This window comes from Nilaparvata lugens, chromosome 10 (assembly GCF_014356525.2).
Source record: "Nilaparvata lugens isolate BPH chromosome 10, ASM1435652v1, whole genome shotgun sequence".
In the NCBI taxonomy this organism is placed as follows: domain Eukaryota; kingdom Metazoa; phylum Arthropoda; class Insecta; order Hemiptera; family Delphacidae; genus Nilaparvata; species Nilaparvata lugens.
Window position 1 is genome coordinate 17,273,750 of NC_052513.1, and position 16,441 is coordinate 17,290,190.

The 16,441-nt window shown below is 32.3% G+C and overlaps 1 protein-coding gene across 2 annotated transcripts in view; it reads left to right on the forward strand.

Moving 5' to 3' along the window:
- The window catches only part of LOC111046323 (CD63 antigen-like), a 31,543-nt gene extending 20,848 nt beyond the window's left edge, over positions 1-10,695 (forward strand). For both annotated transcript variants that reach the window (XM_039436473.1, XM_039436474.1), the window contains exons 6-7: positions 5,731-5,792; positions 10,403-10,695. In XM_039436473.1, coding sequence (XP_039292407.1) covers positions 5,731-5,792; positions 10,403-10,508 — 168 coding nt within the window. In that variant the 3' untranslated portion in view covers positions 10,509-10,695. The remainder of the gene's footprint in view (positions 1-5,730; positions 5,793-10,402) is intronic.
- The last annotated feature ends 5,746 nt before the right edge of the window (positions 10,696-16,441 follow it).

The following is a 16,441-nucleotide window of genomic DNA, read 5'->3' on the forward strand; positions in this document are numbered from 1 at the left end:
TTTGATATTGCCATCACAGACTGTATGCCATATAAATGATTTATCAGCTGCTTGCAATCAGTAATGGGTTGTGTGGCGAGTGCCATTCTAACTTGATACGGTAGCTTCTTTAAAATAATACTTGCTAATGCCGATTCATTAATGGGCTCGCTCAATTGAGAATTTTTAAACTGTAGGGCAGTGACGAAAGTGGTACATGCACCGTCTAAGTTAGGGTTGAAATCGCATGAGATAATGTCCGCTAGCACGTCCAACTGTTTACTTTTGCTCCAATACTGTTCCAGGAAGACAGCTACAAACTCATCCAATGATGTAAATTCATGGGCTCTACTCCGAAAGAACATCAAGGGTTCGCCAATCAACAAACTAGTCAAACGAAGACGCCAAAAATTCCAAGAGGTAGGTGCAAGAGTTTGTACTAATTTTATCTGATCAATGAATGGTTGAGGTTGCAAATGGCGATCAGTATTATCAAATTTTCCCAGTCCTTGTAATATACTATGTACGTTGAGGTTGTCTGTTTGAATCCCTTGAGGTCGTTGTTGAATATGATTTTCTAATGCTGTTATTTTTTCCTGTGTTATCTGCCATTGACTATTATGTGTAATTTTATTTGCGTTTATTTCTTGATTTAATTGAGTCAGAGTGGATTTTTGAATTAGTAGAGTTCCGTTTAAAGCTTTACAGGTTTCTGTGTTTTGATGCTACCTTGCAGTTGGTTCATTTTTGTGGACATATTAATCTGTTTATTTTGTATTTCTTTAATACTGTTAATATTTTTGTCAACTGTAGTTGTTAAGGTTTGATTGGCAACGGTAATTTGTTTGTGGATTTCTTGGTGGCAATCGGCCTTAATGTTATTTGTTATATCCTGAACGGGTGTAGTGATTTGTGTGGTTAGGTTATCTATCCTTTCGTTGAGCTCACAGGTAACCGTATCCAACCTTTCCGATAATCCTGCCGTAACTTTATCTTGACTTTCTTTCTGTAGAGTTATCATTGCTTTTAATTCTTCCCTATGATTCTCTACTTTAGTCTCAATATTATCCAACCGTCGTTCTACTGATTTTATAGCGCCTGTGGTCTCTTTCATGCCCTGTTCCACTGTTTGTTTATTTTCCTCTTTTACTGCAGCTATCTCTTTTTTAATCTCCTGCATCATATTATCCATTGTATTTTGTAACATAATGTTGAAAGTACTGCTAGTTTGTTCCATTATTACCTTTTGAAGCGGATCTAACTCTGTGACTGAAAATATACTTTGTTTGCCCAGGTGTGACTCGGCCTCCGGCGATGCGGGTTCTGCAGGCTGCTCCTCGCCCCCTTCAAAGTTGATCTCTGCTATCCGTTGATTCAATGGTGTGTCAGCGGCGTCGATTCGAGTGGATGATAGAGGTTGCATACCTTGTGGATCGAAGACTATCGACCCGACGCTTCCTGGTTCCCTTTCTCGTGGCGTATTGGCATCTACCGTGGTGGGGTTTGATGTGCTTGGAGTCGACAAAGTGGGATCTGTGCAACCGCCGTACATATATGAAACTTCAGAGTTTGCGGGAGTGTGATTCATTATGTCAAATATGATAAATGCTAATTAAAAAGTGATAAATGATAGGCGAAAATGCTTAAAAAAGAGACACAAACCGGGACTTACAGTGAAACAGTGATGTGTAAAGTGTTTGGATACTCATACAACAAGGTATTTATACTTAAGTTTTTTATAATGCTCTAGCGCCCCCAATGTTTTGTTTTAATTTATTCTTGGCTAGTTTACAGGCTGTGACTTATTTTCCAACCGGCTTAAACATATAATATATTTTTGACTAGAAAGTAATAGCAGTTTAGGCTTATAAAATATAATCTCTCTCTATAAACATGTATTTTTTACAGTACTAATAATATAAAATTTTCTTTAAAACATATAATTTCTCTTATTTAAAGCTATTGATTCCCCAAAAAGTAATACAAATTTCACTTCGCCTGTTTTCCTCAAAACTCGTATAAGTTATCTATAATTTTCAATATGGTTATTGACTTAATTTCAAATAATTATTCAATGAGCTTGGCTCTCATCATCAGTCCCACGTTGGTATGGCATGTTTCTCTGACGTTATTCTTTATATTTAAATAACGATTAGCCTCCTGCTTGGCATCAGTCGGTAAAGCATGAGATTTGATATAATTATATAATTAGGTCGTGGTTTTTTAATAGGATTCAGTCTCAAAAATCTTGATAGGCCTAGATATGGGCTTCTCCTATAACTCTTGTAATTCAATAAAAATAAATATATATAAATATGATACTTATACTATAGTGTTGAGGAATAAAAATAAATTGCACACCATAAACATTTCATACATATATTAAACAAATAATGCAAAAAATAGATCGAGGCAAAAAATATATAAAGAGCGATAAAAAATATAATATAAAAATAGAACAATAATTAAAATCAATAAAATATCACAGGCTAAACTTTATATTCTAGATTTATGGCACGAATCATTACCATGTGCCTTTATCTTAAAATCATATGCATTCTTTTGCATGTAGCTGCGATATGCGCTTGCTAATACTTGTCGACTTGGACAATTCAATTAAAAATATGTGCTTTAAGATCAGCTTGATAAATTAGCTACTAATAATCCAAAAATATATATATTAAAATCTCTGGTGCTTAGCAGATTTCTTTGTATCGAATATATATTTTTATCTCAGGGTGCAAGATTTGGCACCTGACGGAATAGGTAGAGCCATTCATCTAGTGAATTAGAGCTATAACAAACTATCGCAAATTATACTGCAAAAAATTAAATATCATATGCATATGTTTTAGTAGCCTAGATTTTATACTTCTTTGATTCAATAGAAATTTCTGAAATGTATTGATCTATCTTTTTCTTTCAATAAAATACCTTTAATACTAAATTTTACTTGCGCAAGTATTACTCTTATTAATTTCTTAATTTATAATAAAAACCCTTTCGGCGAGCTAGCTTTGATCATCAGATTAATTCGAAGCACTAGGGCGCCCATCACTAATTCAAATTTATCACTCACGTGTCGAAAATCTTCTTGTAAGCCGCCGATGTCGATCCAACTCCATGTGGTCCGGGAATATGGTAGCCGGAATCGTCTCTTCCCCAGGGGTTATAAATTTATTTAAAAATGAAAATGACTTCTGCTTTATAATAGCATCACGAAATCCTTTAAGAAATTTAATAATTTAATTTAACTTGAACTTTTACAAAATTATTAGCAAGGTACTACGCTCTAAAATATTTGGGGTCCTCTTATGGTGGCATTTGGCTGGCGAGTGCTGGTTCTCCTTTCTCAATTTTACAAATCTTATTTCCGACTTTCAAATTAACATAAAATTTGAATATCTTAGTCCTCCGCCATTTAGGTTCAAATAGATCTTACAAAAAATACCAAAATATTGCTTAGATTGTATGATTAATAATTTCTTTGCATTCGAGCCATATCGATAACATAGACTATACAAAGTTTTAACACAAAATCTAGTACATTTATATAAATATATAGAAATATTTTTGAATTGGCCTACAGTTGCCGCCTATTAACTGCCGTTTTACTATTGGTGCATGCAAATTTTATTCGGTATTCATGCGCCTGGTAACTCTTATTTCCTGAATACACTTAATTATTTTTATTTGGTTTATTTGTTATGCTCTTTACATGCTAGCTAATATTCTATACATTAATATTAATTTCATGCTACCTAATAATTAGCCACGTGAACAGGTGTTTTTTCACATTGCACACCGTTTGATTGCAATAGAGCTCTGCCAAGGGGTTTTGGTCAGATTCTACGTTTCTCGATTTGATCGATCTCTAGGTCACCGATCCGTGAATACATGTACCTAACCTCAATCTTCAAAATATTTTATATAATAATCTATTTGTGAGCAACAGAATTCCTTCAAATCCTTTTTAGGTTTTTTGTACCATTTAGCCAGAACAAGCTGATGCTATCTAATCTTAGTTATTATCTATTTGGCGATATTAGCCGGTTACTTTATTTTCAGACCTATTACTGTTTCGGTTAGGGATTTTTATCTACCCAAATTCGATACCTTACATCTGTTAGCTTATCCTCAAACATATCTTTTACGTCATTGTTTGAGTCATCTATGGGTGCATAAACTGCAATTACAACAACATCATGACCCAACATCTTCAAATTGATTTTCATGAGACGTTCATCGATTTCTTCCCATGATTTTACTAGGGGTTTGAGTTGTTTCCTTATTGCAATTGCAATCCCAGCACGTGCCCTATTACTTTTTGGGACTCCACTGAAAAATAGTATATAATCACCCATGTCCTCAAAGCCAACTCCTTTCTTTTTTGTTTCTGTGAGTGCAGCTATATCAATTTTGTACTGCTTCAGCTCTTCTGCCACTTCTCTCTTCTTTCTATTTATCCCCTCTACGTTCCAAGCTGCAAAATTGATTATCCGTTTCCGTTTCCTAATTCGTTGTTTGTTATATCCTATTTTTTCCGAGAATTCCAGTCCGTCTGAGGCAAATTTTTGGGAACTTTTGCGATTTTTTTTTATAGATGACAGGGTGCAGGCCCATCGATCCAACCCCCTACCATGAGGACCGGTCAATTTGCTTTCAGGGTTTTCTTCCCTCAGCCTTTGATAAACCAATATCACATCTACAAGGCAGCAGCTTTAGAAGAAAAAATAAAACGAAAAAGAAGAATTTTTCCCAAGGTAGGGAGGACAGGATAGGGAAAGAGAGCAGCGCGCGACCAGCAGGATGACAGATGGACACCTTACCAAATCGAAGTGCCCCCATCATCCCTGTATCCGCGCACTGCAAGAGAGTGGCACAAAGCGAAGTCAATGGAAAGGTGCCATTCTAGAAATAATAATCATAATAATCCAAAGAAGAATAATTGAGAAATAGAAAACATTACCTGCTTGTGCTGAATTTACTACACACATTCTATAAACATAACCTAGTTTACAAATTCAGAATCAGGAATTTTGTGGAAGTTGACAAAACTTCCACCTGGAGCGCTGAAGGTGTTTTTTTTGTAGCTGTTCCTATTCCGGAACTATAGTGAGGTCCACGTTATAATGGCAGTATTTGATCAACTCTGATGTTGCTATCCTTTTCTATCATTCGACAAAGCAGGTAGTACTATCCTTTTGTAGCTCTGCAACGATGCCAGATCTGTTTTTGACAATATAGTAATATAATCAATTAAGGCAGAGAGCAGGTAACGCTGTTGTTCTATCTTTATCCACTGTCATTATAACGGGGACCTCACTATAGGAAACATACTCGACTGTAAATAAAACATATGGTTTCATTACAGTAGAGTATGCTGTATTGAGAATCATATATTCATGTGTTCTGAAAACAGCTGTTTACCGGATTGATTTCATGCATGGAAAACAGCTGAGATTGAATGACTATGACAAATAAAATAAAGATGGAAGATTCTGATTTTGGAGTTGGATCCAGCTCGAGGGCACGTCAGTGAAATATCACGATTTTTTGCCGTCATTATAAATTCTATTAGATTGAACAGATGATTTCAAACAGATGATGTTAGTCAAGCTCCGTTTAATCAGATAGAATTCATAAGGATGACAAAATATTGTACGAACAAAAAAACGATTCGTGTGTAACTGACTTAACTTGCTCAATTTTTCATCATATCTCATGATATTTTTTCGTTATTTTTTACAGCTGGCAGGCATAGTACTAGCCTGCTGTCTTGCCTCAGCAATAAAGAAAGAGGAAGAATTGAAGTAAGCTATCTCTCTCACTCCAAAACCAACTGCAGAGCATGAAGCATGTGGCTACATCAATACTTCAACACTCTAATCAACAAAGTCGCAACCTTTGAAACGCCATACAAAAATGGTGACAATAATGGACAGTAAAATAATATAGTATCACAAGAAAACAGTATTTATGTCAGTATTAGAATCAGTACCAATCAGTATTAAAACAGTATCACAGGACCTATAATGAGAGAAAATGGTAAAGACTAAACCAAAAATTTAACAAGATACTGAGAAGCTGCAGAGTATAATAAGAAAACTAGAAATTTTAAGGAAATAGAGAACCATATATATTCTTGGACTGAAAATTTTGTGGAAATCCAGAAAACATAACCTCATTTCGGAATTACAGTACTTAAATTTGGGAGAGAGATAGTACAAGTTATTCTTAGTCTTTCTCTCCCGATCTGTGCTTCATTGTGGAAAGAATAGATAAAAATATGAAGTACAAAGCTGCGTGAAAACTTATGCACCACGAATACACCACCTCACTCTTCATTAGCTGATGCTATGTCCCTATTATATCTGCATCTCGTTTCTGTATGGATCAGGTATAATATGAATAGCACCAGTTCATGAAAAATGAAATGCACGTGTTCGTGGTGCATAATAAGTCTGTACGCACCTCTAGTTGATGATTAAATCACCTTTTTTACCCTTTTCAACAACAAAAAAAGGTAATTCATCCAGAATAAATTGAATTATGAATCAGCTCCATGGAAATCATACATGTAATGAAGTACAAATAAACATAAAATTACTGTATATGATAATATGGAATGTCTAAAATAATTGATCGCATCAATGAATTGAAGAGGAACTAATAATTGAAGAGACTTGAAATGTTGTCAAAAATCCACTCCATTTAAATTAAAATTAAGGATGTGTGAGCACACACGAAAGCATACTCCTGTAAAATGTAAATTTATATTTAAATATAGTGGATTTTTGACAACATTTCAAGTCTCTTCAATTATGGAAGTTCCATAACATCAATATTCACGCTACAAACTTAATTAACTATTAAATAGTTCGGAGTCTAGCTTGTATATTATGAGTACGGTACCGTATTAGGACATAAATCTGTATTTTAGTTTCTTTGTTAGTTTCTAAGCTTAGCTAGTACCGTAGGCTATATCAAGTTTGTGTATATTGTAGTATTAAATTTAAGCTTGCTACGTTTTTCTTCTTCTTGATACAGTTAATAAGGCATAAAGTAGTAATTAACAAGAAGTAATTTACAACAATTATTCCTTAGTCTTTTTATTTTAATAGTACTTTAAAAAGTAACATTTAGTAGAAGTAATTAACAATACTTTATCATAGTGATATTGATTTTCTTCAGTGCATGTTTAACATCACGCATAGAAGTAAATATATATTTTTTGAATTCGGAGCTTTTTTGGAAAATTATAATTGCTTGTATAACATTTAATTAGGTTCGATTATTGTGAACATATATTCCAACTTCCTTCTTACACCTTCACCTTCTTAACATTATAATATTCTATACGCTTGAAAATTTTATTTAGATCTTGGATATTCTTTGCTTGTTAACATTATGTTACTTCAGTTTTTTAATGGGTAAGACAATGATGGAACTGTTTTTTTGTTCATTGTCTATGGTGTAATTCTCACATAGTTATCACTGAGGGACGGTTTCCGAGCTCAGTATTCAGCTAAACTCTAGACTTTAAACAGCTTAAGTCAGATAATGGCTTTTCAAAACGGTGCGTTGTCACAGTTTTTATGATTTATTCTTCATTTTCTCATTTCGATAATTGGAAAATTTTTCCTTGACGAAATGAGACATTCCTAAATATTTGAAAATAGCTGAAACTTTACACTATTTTCCCTTTATTTTGTGTGTACAATTTTTTAGTTTTTCGAAATTATTCAAACTTGACTATGACAATCTGTTTCGGAAAGTCAATTTTCTGACTCCAGCTGTTTAAAGTCTAGAACTTTCCTAAATCCCGAGCTCGGAAACCGGCCCTTAGAGTTCTTGTAATAAATGCTTCAACAATATTATACGTTTCTCATTATGTGTATCTAGCTATTGATGGACGGTCTACATGCTATTCACATCTATATTCATAACCTCCATTATTTTTTAAGATTTTTGTTTAAGAAAACTATTTCTTAGGCTTCCATTGACACAGAATAAGCTTTGGTTGACGTTTCAATCAGTCAATCAATTTATTTAGCCTGACGATACAGTAGTACATAAGGCTACGTTCCGAGGGTTGTTTGAACGTTTGGATCCTTGAATCCGTCTCTTCAAACATACATACGCTTTCATTTATAGAGGTGCGTACAGATATACGCGCAGCGAACATCACCAGTTCACTTTTAATCAGCTGACTATATCTGTATTTTTACAGAAACGGTATAATATAGATAGATAGATAGATAGAAAATGCCTTTATTCAATATAAATAAAAATAATAAGACTACAATCATGTTACAAAATAAACAATTAAAAATTATATAATTAAGATAATGATAGTGCTAAATAAAGAACATGAGACAAAAAACTTGACATAACCATAAAGGTTGTCTGCCAGAGTTGGTAGGCCTATTCTACAAAAACAAAAGAAATTCGAAATTTTGTGAGAACAATTATCATTGGAAGCCAAATAAAGAAAAAAATAAATAAATAGAATAAATGAAGAACCTGCTACATAAAGAACAAATAAATCAATAAAGCTGAACAAAATGAAATAAATACTACTATAATGCCTCAGTAATTTTCCTTTTCATATTTGATAATATTAAACTTAATAATTATACAGAAACGGTATAAGATATAGATATAAAAAGCTTGGCATCAGCTGATTAAAAGTGAATTGCTCATGTTCGCAGCGCGTAAATCTGTACGCACCTCAGAGCTTCAAAAATAAGTTATTTTCTTGCTTGCTAATATAGCTCAGATACTTTTCAATGTTTGAATTCACTTTACACAATATCAACTTGTACACAATATTGGCATTCATTATCAATAAAAATTGAAAGCTTTCATTTCCTAGAGTGGGGTCCACGTTATAATGGCAGTGGAGAAAGATAGGGGAAAAACGTTGCCGATCCTCTGTCATGTCAATGATCTTCTATAGACGGTAGCTGATACAGGTCTATTGGTGTAATAGTTCATTCTCGTTTAAAATAATTAATTATATTTTATTAAGTAAGAAATTATATTTTTCAATAATTTCATAATGAGTTTTCATTATTGAGATGAACTATTTTGTTAATTAATTATTTATTTATTTATTTATTAGATAGAGCGAACAATACAATAGTCGGAAAAGAAAAAACAGGTTATTGCCCAAAACTTCTTCAATTTCCTGATTTTGTCACAAATCGTCCAAATATTATGTAGGTTAAGTTCACTTCAATTTCAACACCAAATCTTCAATCTGAACTATGAATCAGAATAAAACAAAGCATTTCAAATTTAGATAAATTGATAATGAAACTTCCGTTGAAACAAAAACCAAACTTCAAATATTCACAAAATACAGAATAAAATCACTTAAATTTTGAGCTCGGAAATATCACTTTCACCATAGCTACAACAGCTGATACATAATAGTCAATTCTACATTGTTAAAGACGATCTGGCAACAGAGCAAAGCAAGAAAGAGATAGCGCTATCTGCTTTGGTGAATGATAGTCTATTGGTGTAATTGACCGAGCGAAGTGAGGTCTAAGATTCAAATCGACGGTTTGGCATTTCTCCTAATGTTTAAATGTTTGAATGTTTAAATGTTTATATGTTGTGCATATACGGCGGAACGCGGTAATAGATTTTCATGAAATTTGACATGTATGTTCCTTTTTTAATTGCGCGTCGACGTATATACAAGGTTTTTGGAAATTTCGCATTTCAAGGATAATATGAAAGGAAAACGGAGCCTCCTTCATATGCCAATATTAGAGTGAAAATCAGACTATAGAATTATTCATCATAAATCAGCTGACAAGTGATTACACAGATGTGTGGAGAAGCCAGTCTATTGCTGTATTTCCATAAGGTCTATAGTTTCAATCAGGTACTTGTGGATAAGAATACTGCGTGAGGTCTACTGTTCACAAAACTACCAGTATTAACAGTTCATTACAATTGATTCACACCTGCACTCAGGATCTCCTTTGCAGGTTGTTATTAAACTTTATTGTCGATAATAATATAGTGCATGTAAATTATGTATCTATTTTGAAGAGACAATAAAGCAATTTCAATTTCAATTTCAATTTCAATTCTCGATTAAAATAATCAATTATATTTTATTAAGCAAGAAATTATATTTTTCAATAATTTCATAATCAAGATTTAATATTTTGTTGATTAGTTATTAATTCTACATCGTTGGAAGAAGATCTGGCAACAGTGCAAAGAGAGAAAGAGATAGCGCTATCAGCTTTGTAGAATGATAGACAAGGATGGCAATACCATTGTAATTCAAACACTGTCATTATAATGTGGACTTCACTATAGTTTGTCATGTTTTATTGTAATTTACATATTATTTAATTAGTATATTATCGAAATAACAATTTATTTGCGATGACAGACAAGTGACAGTGCTGCGAGTTTGGAACGAAATAGAAGAAGACAACAAACGCTGGAGAGAGATGGAAGAGGAGCGTCTGAGAAATCAGAAAAAGGTGTCCACATAGCGATCGTGGTTCACACGGGCTTAGGACAGCGTGCTTCGTGCTTATTCCGTGCTTCGTGTGCTGCTTCAACTTCGATTCCAACTTTACACGTTAAAGCTGCATTTACACCAAAGTTATTAACAGAATTTTAATAACTTAATCCTTATAGATTCTATTAGATTGAACGGAACTTGACAAACACATATGTTCATCATGTGTATGATAAGTTATGTTCAATCTAATAGAATTTATAAGGATTGAGTTTTTAACATGCTGTTAATAACTTTGGTGTAAACCCCAGCTTAAGGGCCGGTTGCACAGTCAAAGCTTAAATTCAATTTAATCAGGTGGTGGCTTAAACTCAAAATGAAACTTATTATAACAAACTAGACTTGATACAGATTTAATCCAGTTTAAAATGAAATTCAGTTTAAACTGTCACTGTGCAAACAGCCCTAAGTGTCTCACGTTGGTGTGACTTCGAATCTATATGGGCTTTTCATTCCTCCATGTTCACCTTCTTTTCTTCTAAATTCATTGTAAGTTTTTTGATTAAAGACATATTTTTTTATTTTTTTCATGTGTGGGTTTATTTGTTTATGTTTCTCTATGTTAGCTCTTTTCAAATACTTTATTACAATGTAATAATTGATAAATGTATTTGAACGATTATCCTGTTGTTTTTTTTCTTCTAAATTCATTGTAAGTTTTCTGATTCAAGACATATATTTTTTTAATTATTTTTTTTCATGTGTGGCTTTATTCGTTTATGTTCCAGCTTCCCTTTCATGTGTGGATTTATACGTTTATGTCAAGTAGCTCTATCCAAATACTTTATTAAAATGTAATAATTGATATGTATTTGAACGATCACCATTTTATAAAATATAACTACTCTGTAAAAGCCTATCCCTTCCAAAATTTATAATACTAAAAGGCTAAGCTAGATTAGTTGCTGTAACAAATCAATAATAATTATTGTCATTGTTGTTGTGTCATGTATATAGTGAGTTTATTAGAAACACTCAACTTATATGGTCTACTTTTGTATAAATTAATAAAAACAATATAAAAACTTGTAGTATCCTTTATTATTAAAATCTTTAAAATATTTCAACGACTAGTTTCGACCCTAACTTTGGTCATTTTAAAGTTTAAAAAATTGCAGTTGAAATATTTAAATGATTTTAATAATAAAGGGTACTGCATGTTTTTATATTGTTTTTATCAATTAGTGAGTTTATTATATCTGTTCTACTGTATTATATTGAATTGTAGTAAACATAGAGATTCAATCTTGATTGGCTGACATGTTATTTATTTATTTTTATTCATCAACTATTCCATATTGAATCCTGTAATTGGATACCTTGAGTATCTATCTATATAAATAAAAATCGAGCGTCAAATTTTGACATTAAATAACTTCTTTATGTGTGCACCGAATTTGATGATTCTCTTTTAGTTGTGTTCTTTATGTTTAGGACCAGGTTTATGGCATATCAAATTTATAATCCGACTTCAGGACTCTTTCCTACGGTCCTTCAAGGTTTACATGTAATCCTTATGGGGAGAAGATTTGTTAGCTGGCCACACACAGGAACAAAAATCAGCTGTTATAATCATTGCGTCATTCAACAGCCGTCGGTAGATCTGTTTTTACTTTCCTTGCCCTATTACCATAGGTAAGGAAAGTATTGCTTTCCGAAAAAAATTATTAAGGTACCTCAATTTCTAAATTTCTATACAAAATTAATTATTATAATTCTAATAAATAAACTCAAAATGAAACACATTATAACAAACTAGACCAAACTTGGTTCGTAGAACTCGAAATGCTGTAAATTCAGAATATGCACGGGGAAAATCAGCAGCAAGGAGATATACCATCCAATTCCCAGCAAGCTACATTCAACTATATCTAAAAATACAAACTGCTGAACAACTAACTAAGCACATAGGAAGTTCATATTGAGATCTAAATGTAAATACTGATTGTTGGATAATTTTCATAAAAATATAGTGCATCAGATTAAGCTAAGGCTAAGCACACCTGAGGAGGCGCGGCTTGGTGATACAAAGTGTTGATCTTACAGAGATTGCCTCATTACACCGTTGCACGCCATGCCCGATTAAGTGTGTGTGAGTTCTCCCAATAAGCAAGAAGCACCTGAATGCAAAATTCCGCATCGTGCCTCCTCAGGTGTGTATCAAGCTAAAGTTTATCATGAGATGCATTAACTATTTGGCGGTACGAAGTTCGCCGGGCCAGCTGGTTTATTATAAATATAGAATAATTGATATTACATTGAAATCATTTTCAAGTTTAAAAAACCTTTCATACTCATGAGAGTTTATAATAATCTAATTCGGTTATAAGAAGTTTCTAATACTATGAAACTTTGAATGCATTTCAAGCAAAAAGATTAATTAATGGCCATGCAGCCGCATTGCACCAAAACATTCTTCGTATACTTTGATTGAAGTACCACTCGTTAAAATGATTATTATCGTAGTTTTTATAACATTATCATTCTCTATTATATTTAAATTATTGGAATTTGATCTTTATTATTATTAAAAATTTTTATTCAATTTATTAAAAACACACAAAACAAGACAAAACAAAATTACACAGATTTACGAAACAAATAAAACACAATAAAATGTTACAAATATAAAAAACCATGGGCTTAGTGTTCTCTATTTGAATTTTCAACCAGTCAACATGATGATACAGTACATCAATTAGTACATCAGATGAAATCGAGAAAGAGATAGCGCTATCCGCATTGTTGAATGATAAACTAGGATAGAAATACCATTGCTCATGCATGAGCAGCCGTCGGTGATAAATATTATTGTCGAAGGATATCAAATCACAAAATAAACACACGTTTTTTCCAATAATTTAATCGTTCTTACACTTAAAATCAAATACAATAATACTTACAACTAGGCATAATAAATATTACAAACGACAACGATATTTGAATACCGATAATACGTATTAAATACTGATAATATTTTAAAAAATTAAAAATTCAATATGGCACGCATCTGATGCGCTAGAGACTATCTTTCAATTGCAGAGGGTCATAATAGAAATGAATACAAATATTATTAATTAAATATGATGATAATGATAATATATTGTTGATAGAAAAGTTATACAGTGACAAAAACTATGACAGGGTTATAATATTCTGACTCTATGATAAGGGTGAAAATTGGTCAACATGTTTTATTCATAACAGATATAGAATCACATACATACATTTTCAAATTCCTGTAGATTTTTATTTGAGTTTTGGGACGTGAGATAAGGGTGCAGATATAAGAGCCTTATAAAGTTGTCTATGAATTTTAATTTTGGCACTAAACTTCAACAAATTATTGATATTTAACCACTGAGTGCATGATTTGGATTATATATGTGACACTAATTATTGTTCTAGGTGTAGATGAGTTCTGATTAGCAATACCCAAATTGATTGGTGAATTTCTCAAGTTTTGTGTATAATAATATATGAGCAATTTTCTAAATGTTCCGGCTATTTGCTTGCTAGAATCAAGGATCTTTTCACCTTGTTTTACAAAAGATTAGATGATGTTTTATTCTCAAAAAGCTCAATACAAGAAAATGTGAAATACATGCATATAAGAAATCAAATAGACAAGTTTATAATATACAGAACTGCATAGTAACGAATCACAAATTAGATAGTGTTACTTATTAAGGAAAATAAAATCCAGAACGTAAGATGCAACTAACGGACCGTTGGAGGAAGTCTAACACACTATTTTACTAACGAATAAAGTAGGTAATAATATTACTCATAAGACATATTATGTCTTGAATAAGTTGTTATTTTCTTTTAGTTTACTGGTGACTCTCTACAGTGGTATGATTCTCCAACCCTCAATTTGGAACTTGTTGAAAAATAGTTCTCGGTTTTTCGAAAAAAAATTATATCGATTTCTCCATTCAAAACACTCAATAATTTTTTTGATACAAAACACTCAATAATTTTTTTGATACAAAACCCCAGATTGAATTTATCAATTTTGGCACAAATCACAAAGGTTTCTCTCTAATTGAATGAAAAAGACTAAGAAATTGTCAAAAAAACACTGATTTATTGATAATTAGAAAGACCGGTTTCGGTTATTACACCATTGTCAATCTCTGATAAATTAAAAAACCTAATGTCCTAAAAAACCTAATGGGGTTTTTTAGTTTTTTAGTTTATCGGAGATTGACAATGGTGTAATAACCGAAACCGGTCTTTCTAATTATCAATAAATCAGTGGTTTTTTGACAATTTCTTAGTCTTTTTCATTCAATATGAATAATTACCACAATATCAACTTCTCAACTACACAAAAAGTTTCTCTCTAATATATCTGCACCCTTCTATAATAATCTGGCTTCAACAGGCAGTTTAAGGACTTACTTACAATAAGAACACATTTACACTGATCTATCATCATGAACTCAATATTTATTACAATATATACTCAATATATATCAATATTATTGCTTCACGGAGATTGACTGGTGTAGATGTGTCCTTAAGTCACCATCACACTAGTCAATTTTAATCAATTATAAAATAGAGTTATAGTACCCTTTTAATTGATAAAATATTCAAAAAACAAGAATACAAAATGTAACATAGCATTTAAGTTAAGTTACGTTACATTTTGTATTCTTGTTTTTAAATATTTTATCAATTTGAAGGGTACTATAATTTATTATATTCAATAAATACAAGAAAGTAGCCCTAAATTCATACATTTCAATCAATTAATAATATTGATTTCAACATTTATCTGATGAAAATGAAATGAGTTCTTCATGAAAATTTATTGGTGTGACTGGAAACTATACAGCGACTTATACATTGGTGAATTTTCAACAAACCTCCAGTTGTTTTTAAGAGTTTCAATTCACTACTGAAAATTCAATAGCTGCTTCTTGAGAATTTATTAATGTGGTTGTAAAGGTACGTACAGACTTATACGTCACGAATATACGCATTTCAATTCCCATTAAATGTTACGATGTTTATTATATCGGTATCTCACTGTTTCTGTACAAATACAGATATAATAACACTTTAGCTGATAAAAAAAGATGTGTGTATGTTTGTGGCGCTCAAGTCTGTACTTTTCAAACTAATCAATTTTCATTAATCACCAGTTGATTCCTGATTTCTTAAGGGTAATAATAATAAAATGTCTTTTATTGGTGGGGAGTCCCTGACGAAAGTTACACCTCGCCTGAATATATTTAGCTGAATTGGAATACAAAATGTTGCTCAATGAAAATCAACAAAGTGACAGTATCCATAGAGCTACTGATTCACTCAAAATGTTTACAAAGGAACCCATTATATCATCAGTTTTTCAATTGAAATCCAAAAGTTGCTCGATGAAAATTACTAATGTGTCAGTGCCCGTCAATTTTTTAGTTGCTGGAAGCAGCTCTGTCACATTAGTAAATTTCCACAATCACCTACAGTTTTCAATTGAAATCCTAAAGCTGCTTGATGAAAATTTACCAATGTGACAGTGCCCGTCAATTTTTTAGTTGCTGGGAGCAGCTCTGTCACATTAGTAAATTTCCACAATCACCTACAGTTTTCAATTGAAATCCTAAAGCTGCTTGATGAAAATTTACCAATGTGACAGTGCCCGTCAATTTTTTAGTTGCCGGGAGCAGCTCTGTCACACTAGTAAATTTCCACAATCACCTACAGTTTTCAATTGATATCCTAAAGTTGCTTGATAAAAATCGACTAATGTGTCAGTGCCCGTCAATTTTAAAGTTGCTGGGAGCAGCTCTGTCACATTGGTAAATTTCCACAATCACCTACAGTTTCCAATTGAAATCCTAAAGTTGCTTGATGAAAATCGACTAATGTGTCAGTGCCCGTCAATTTAAAGTT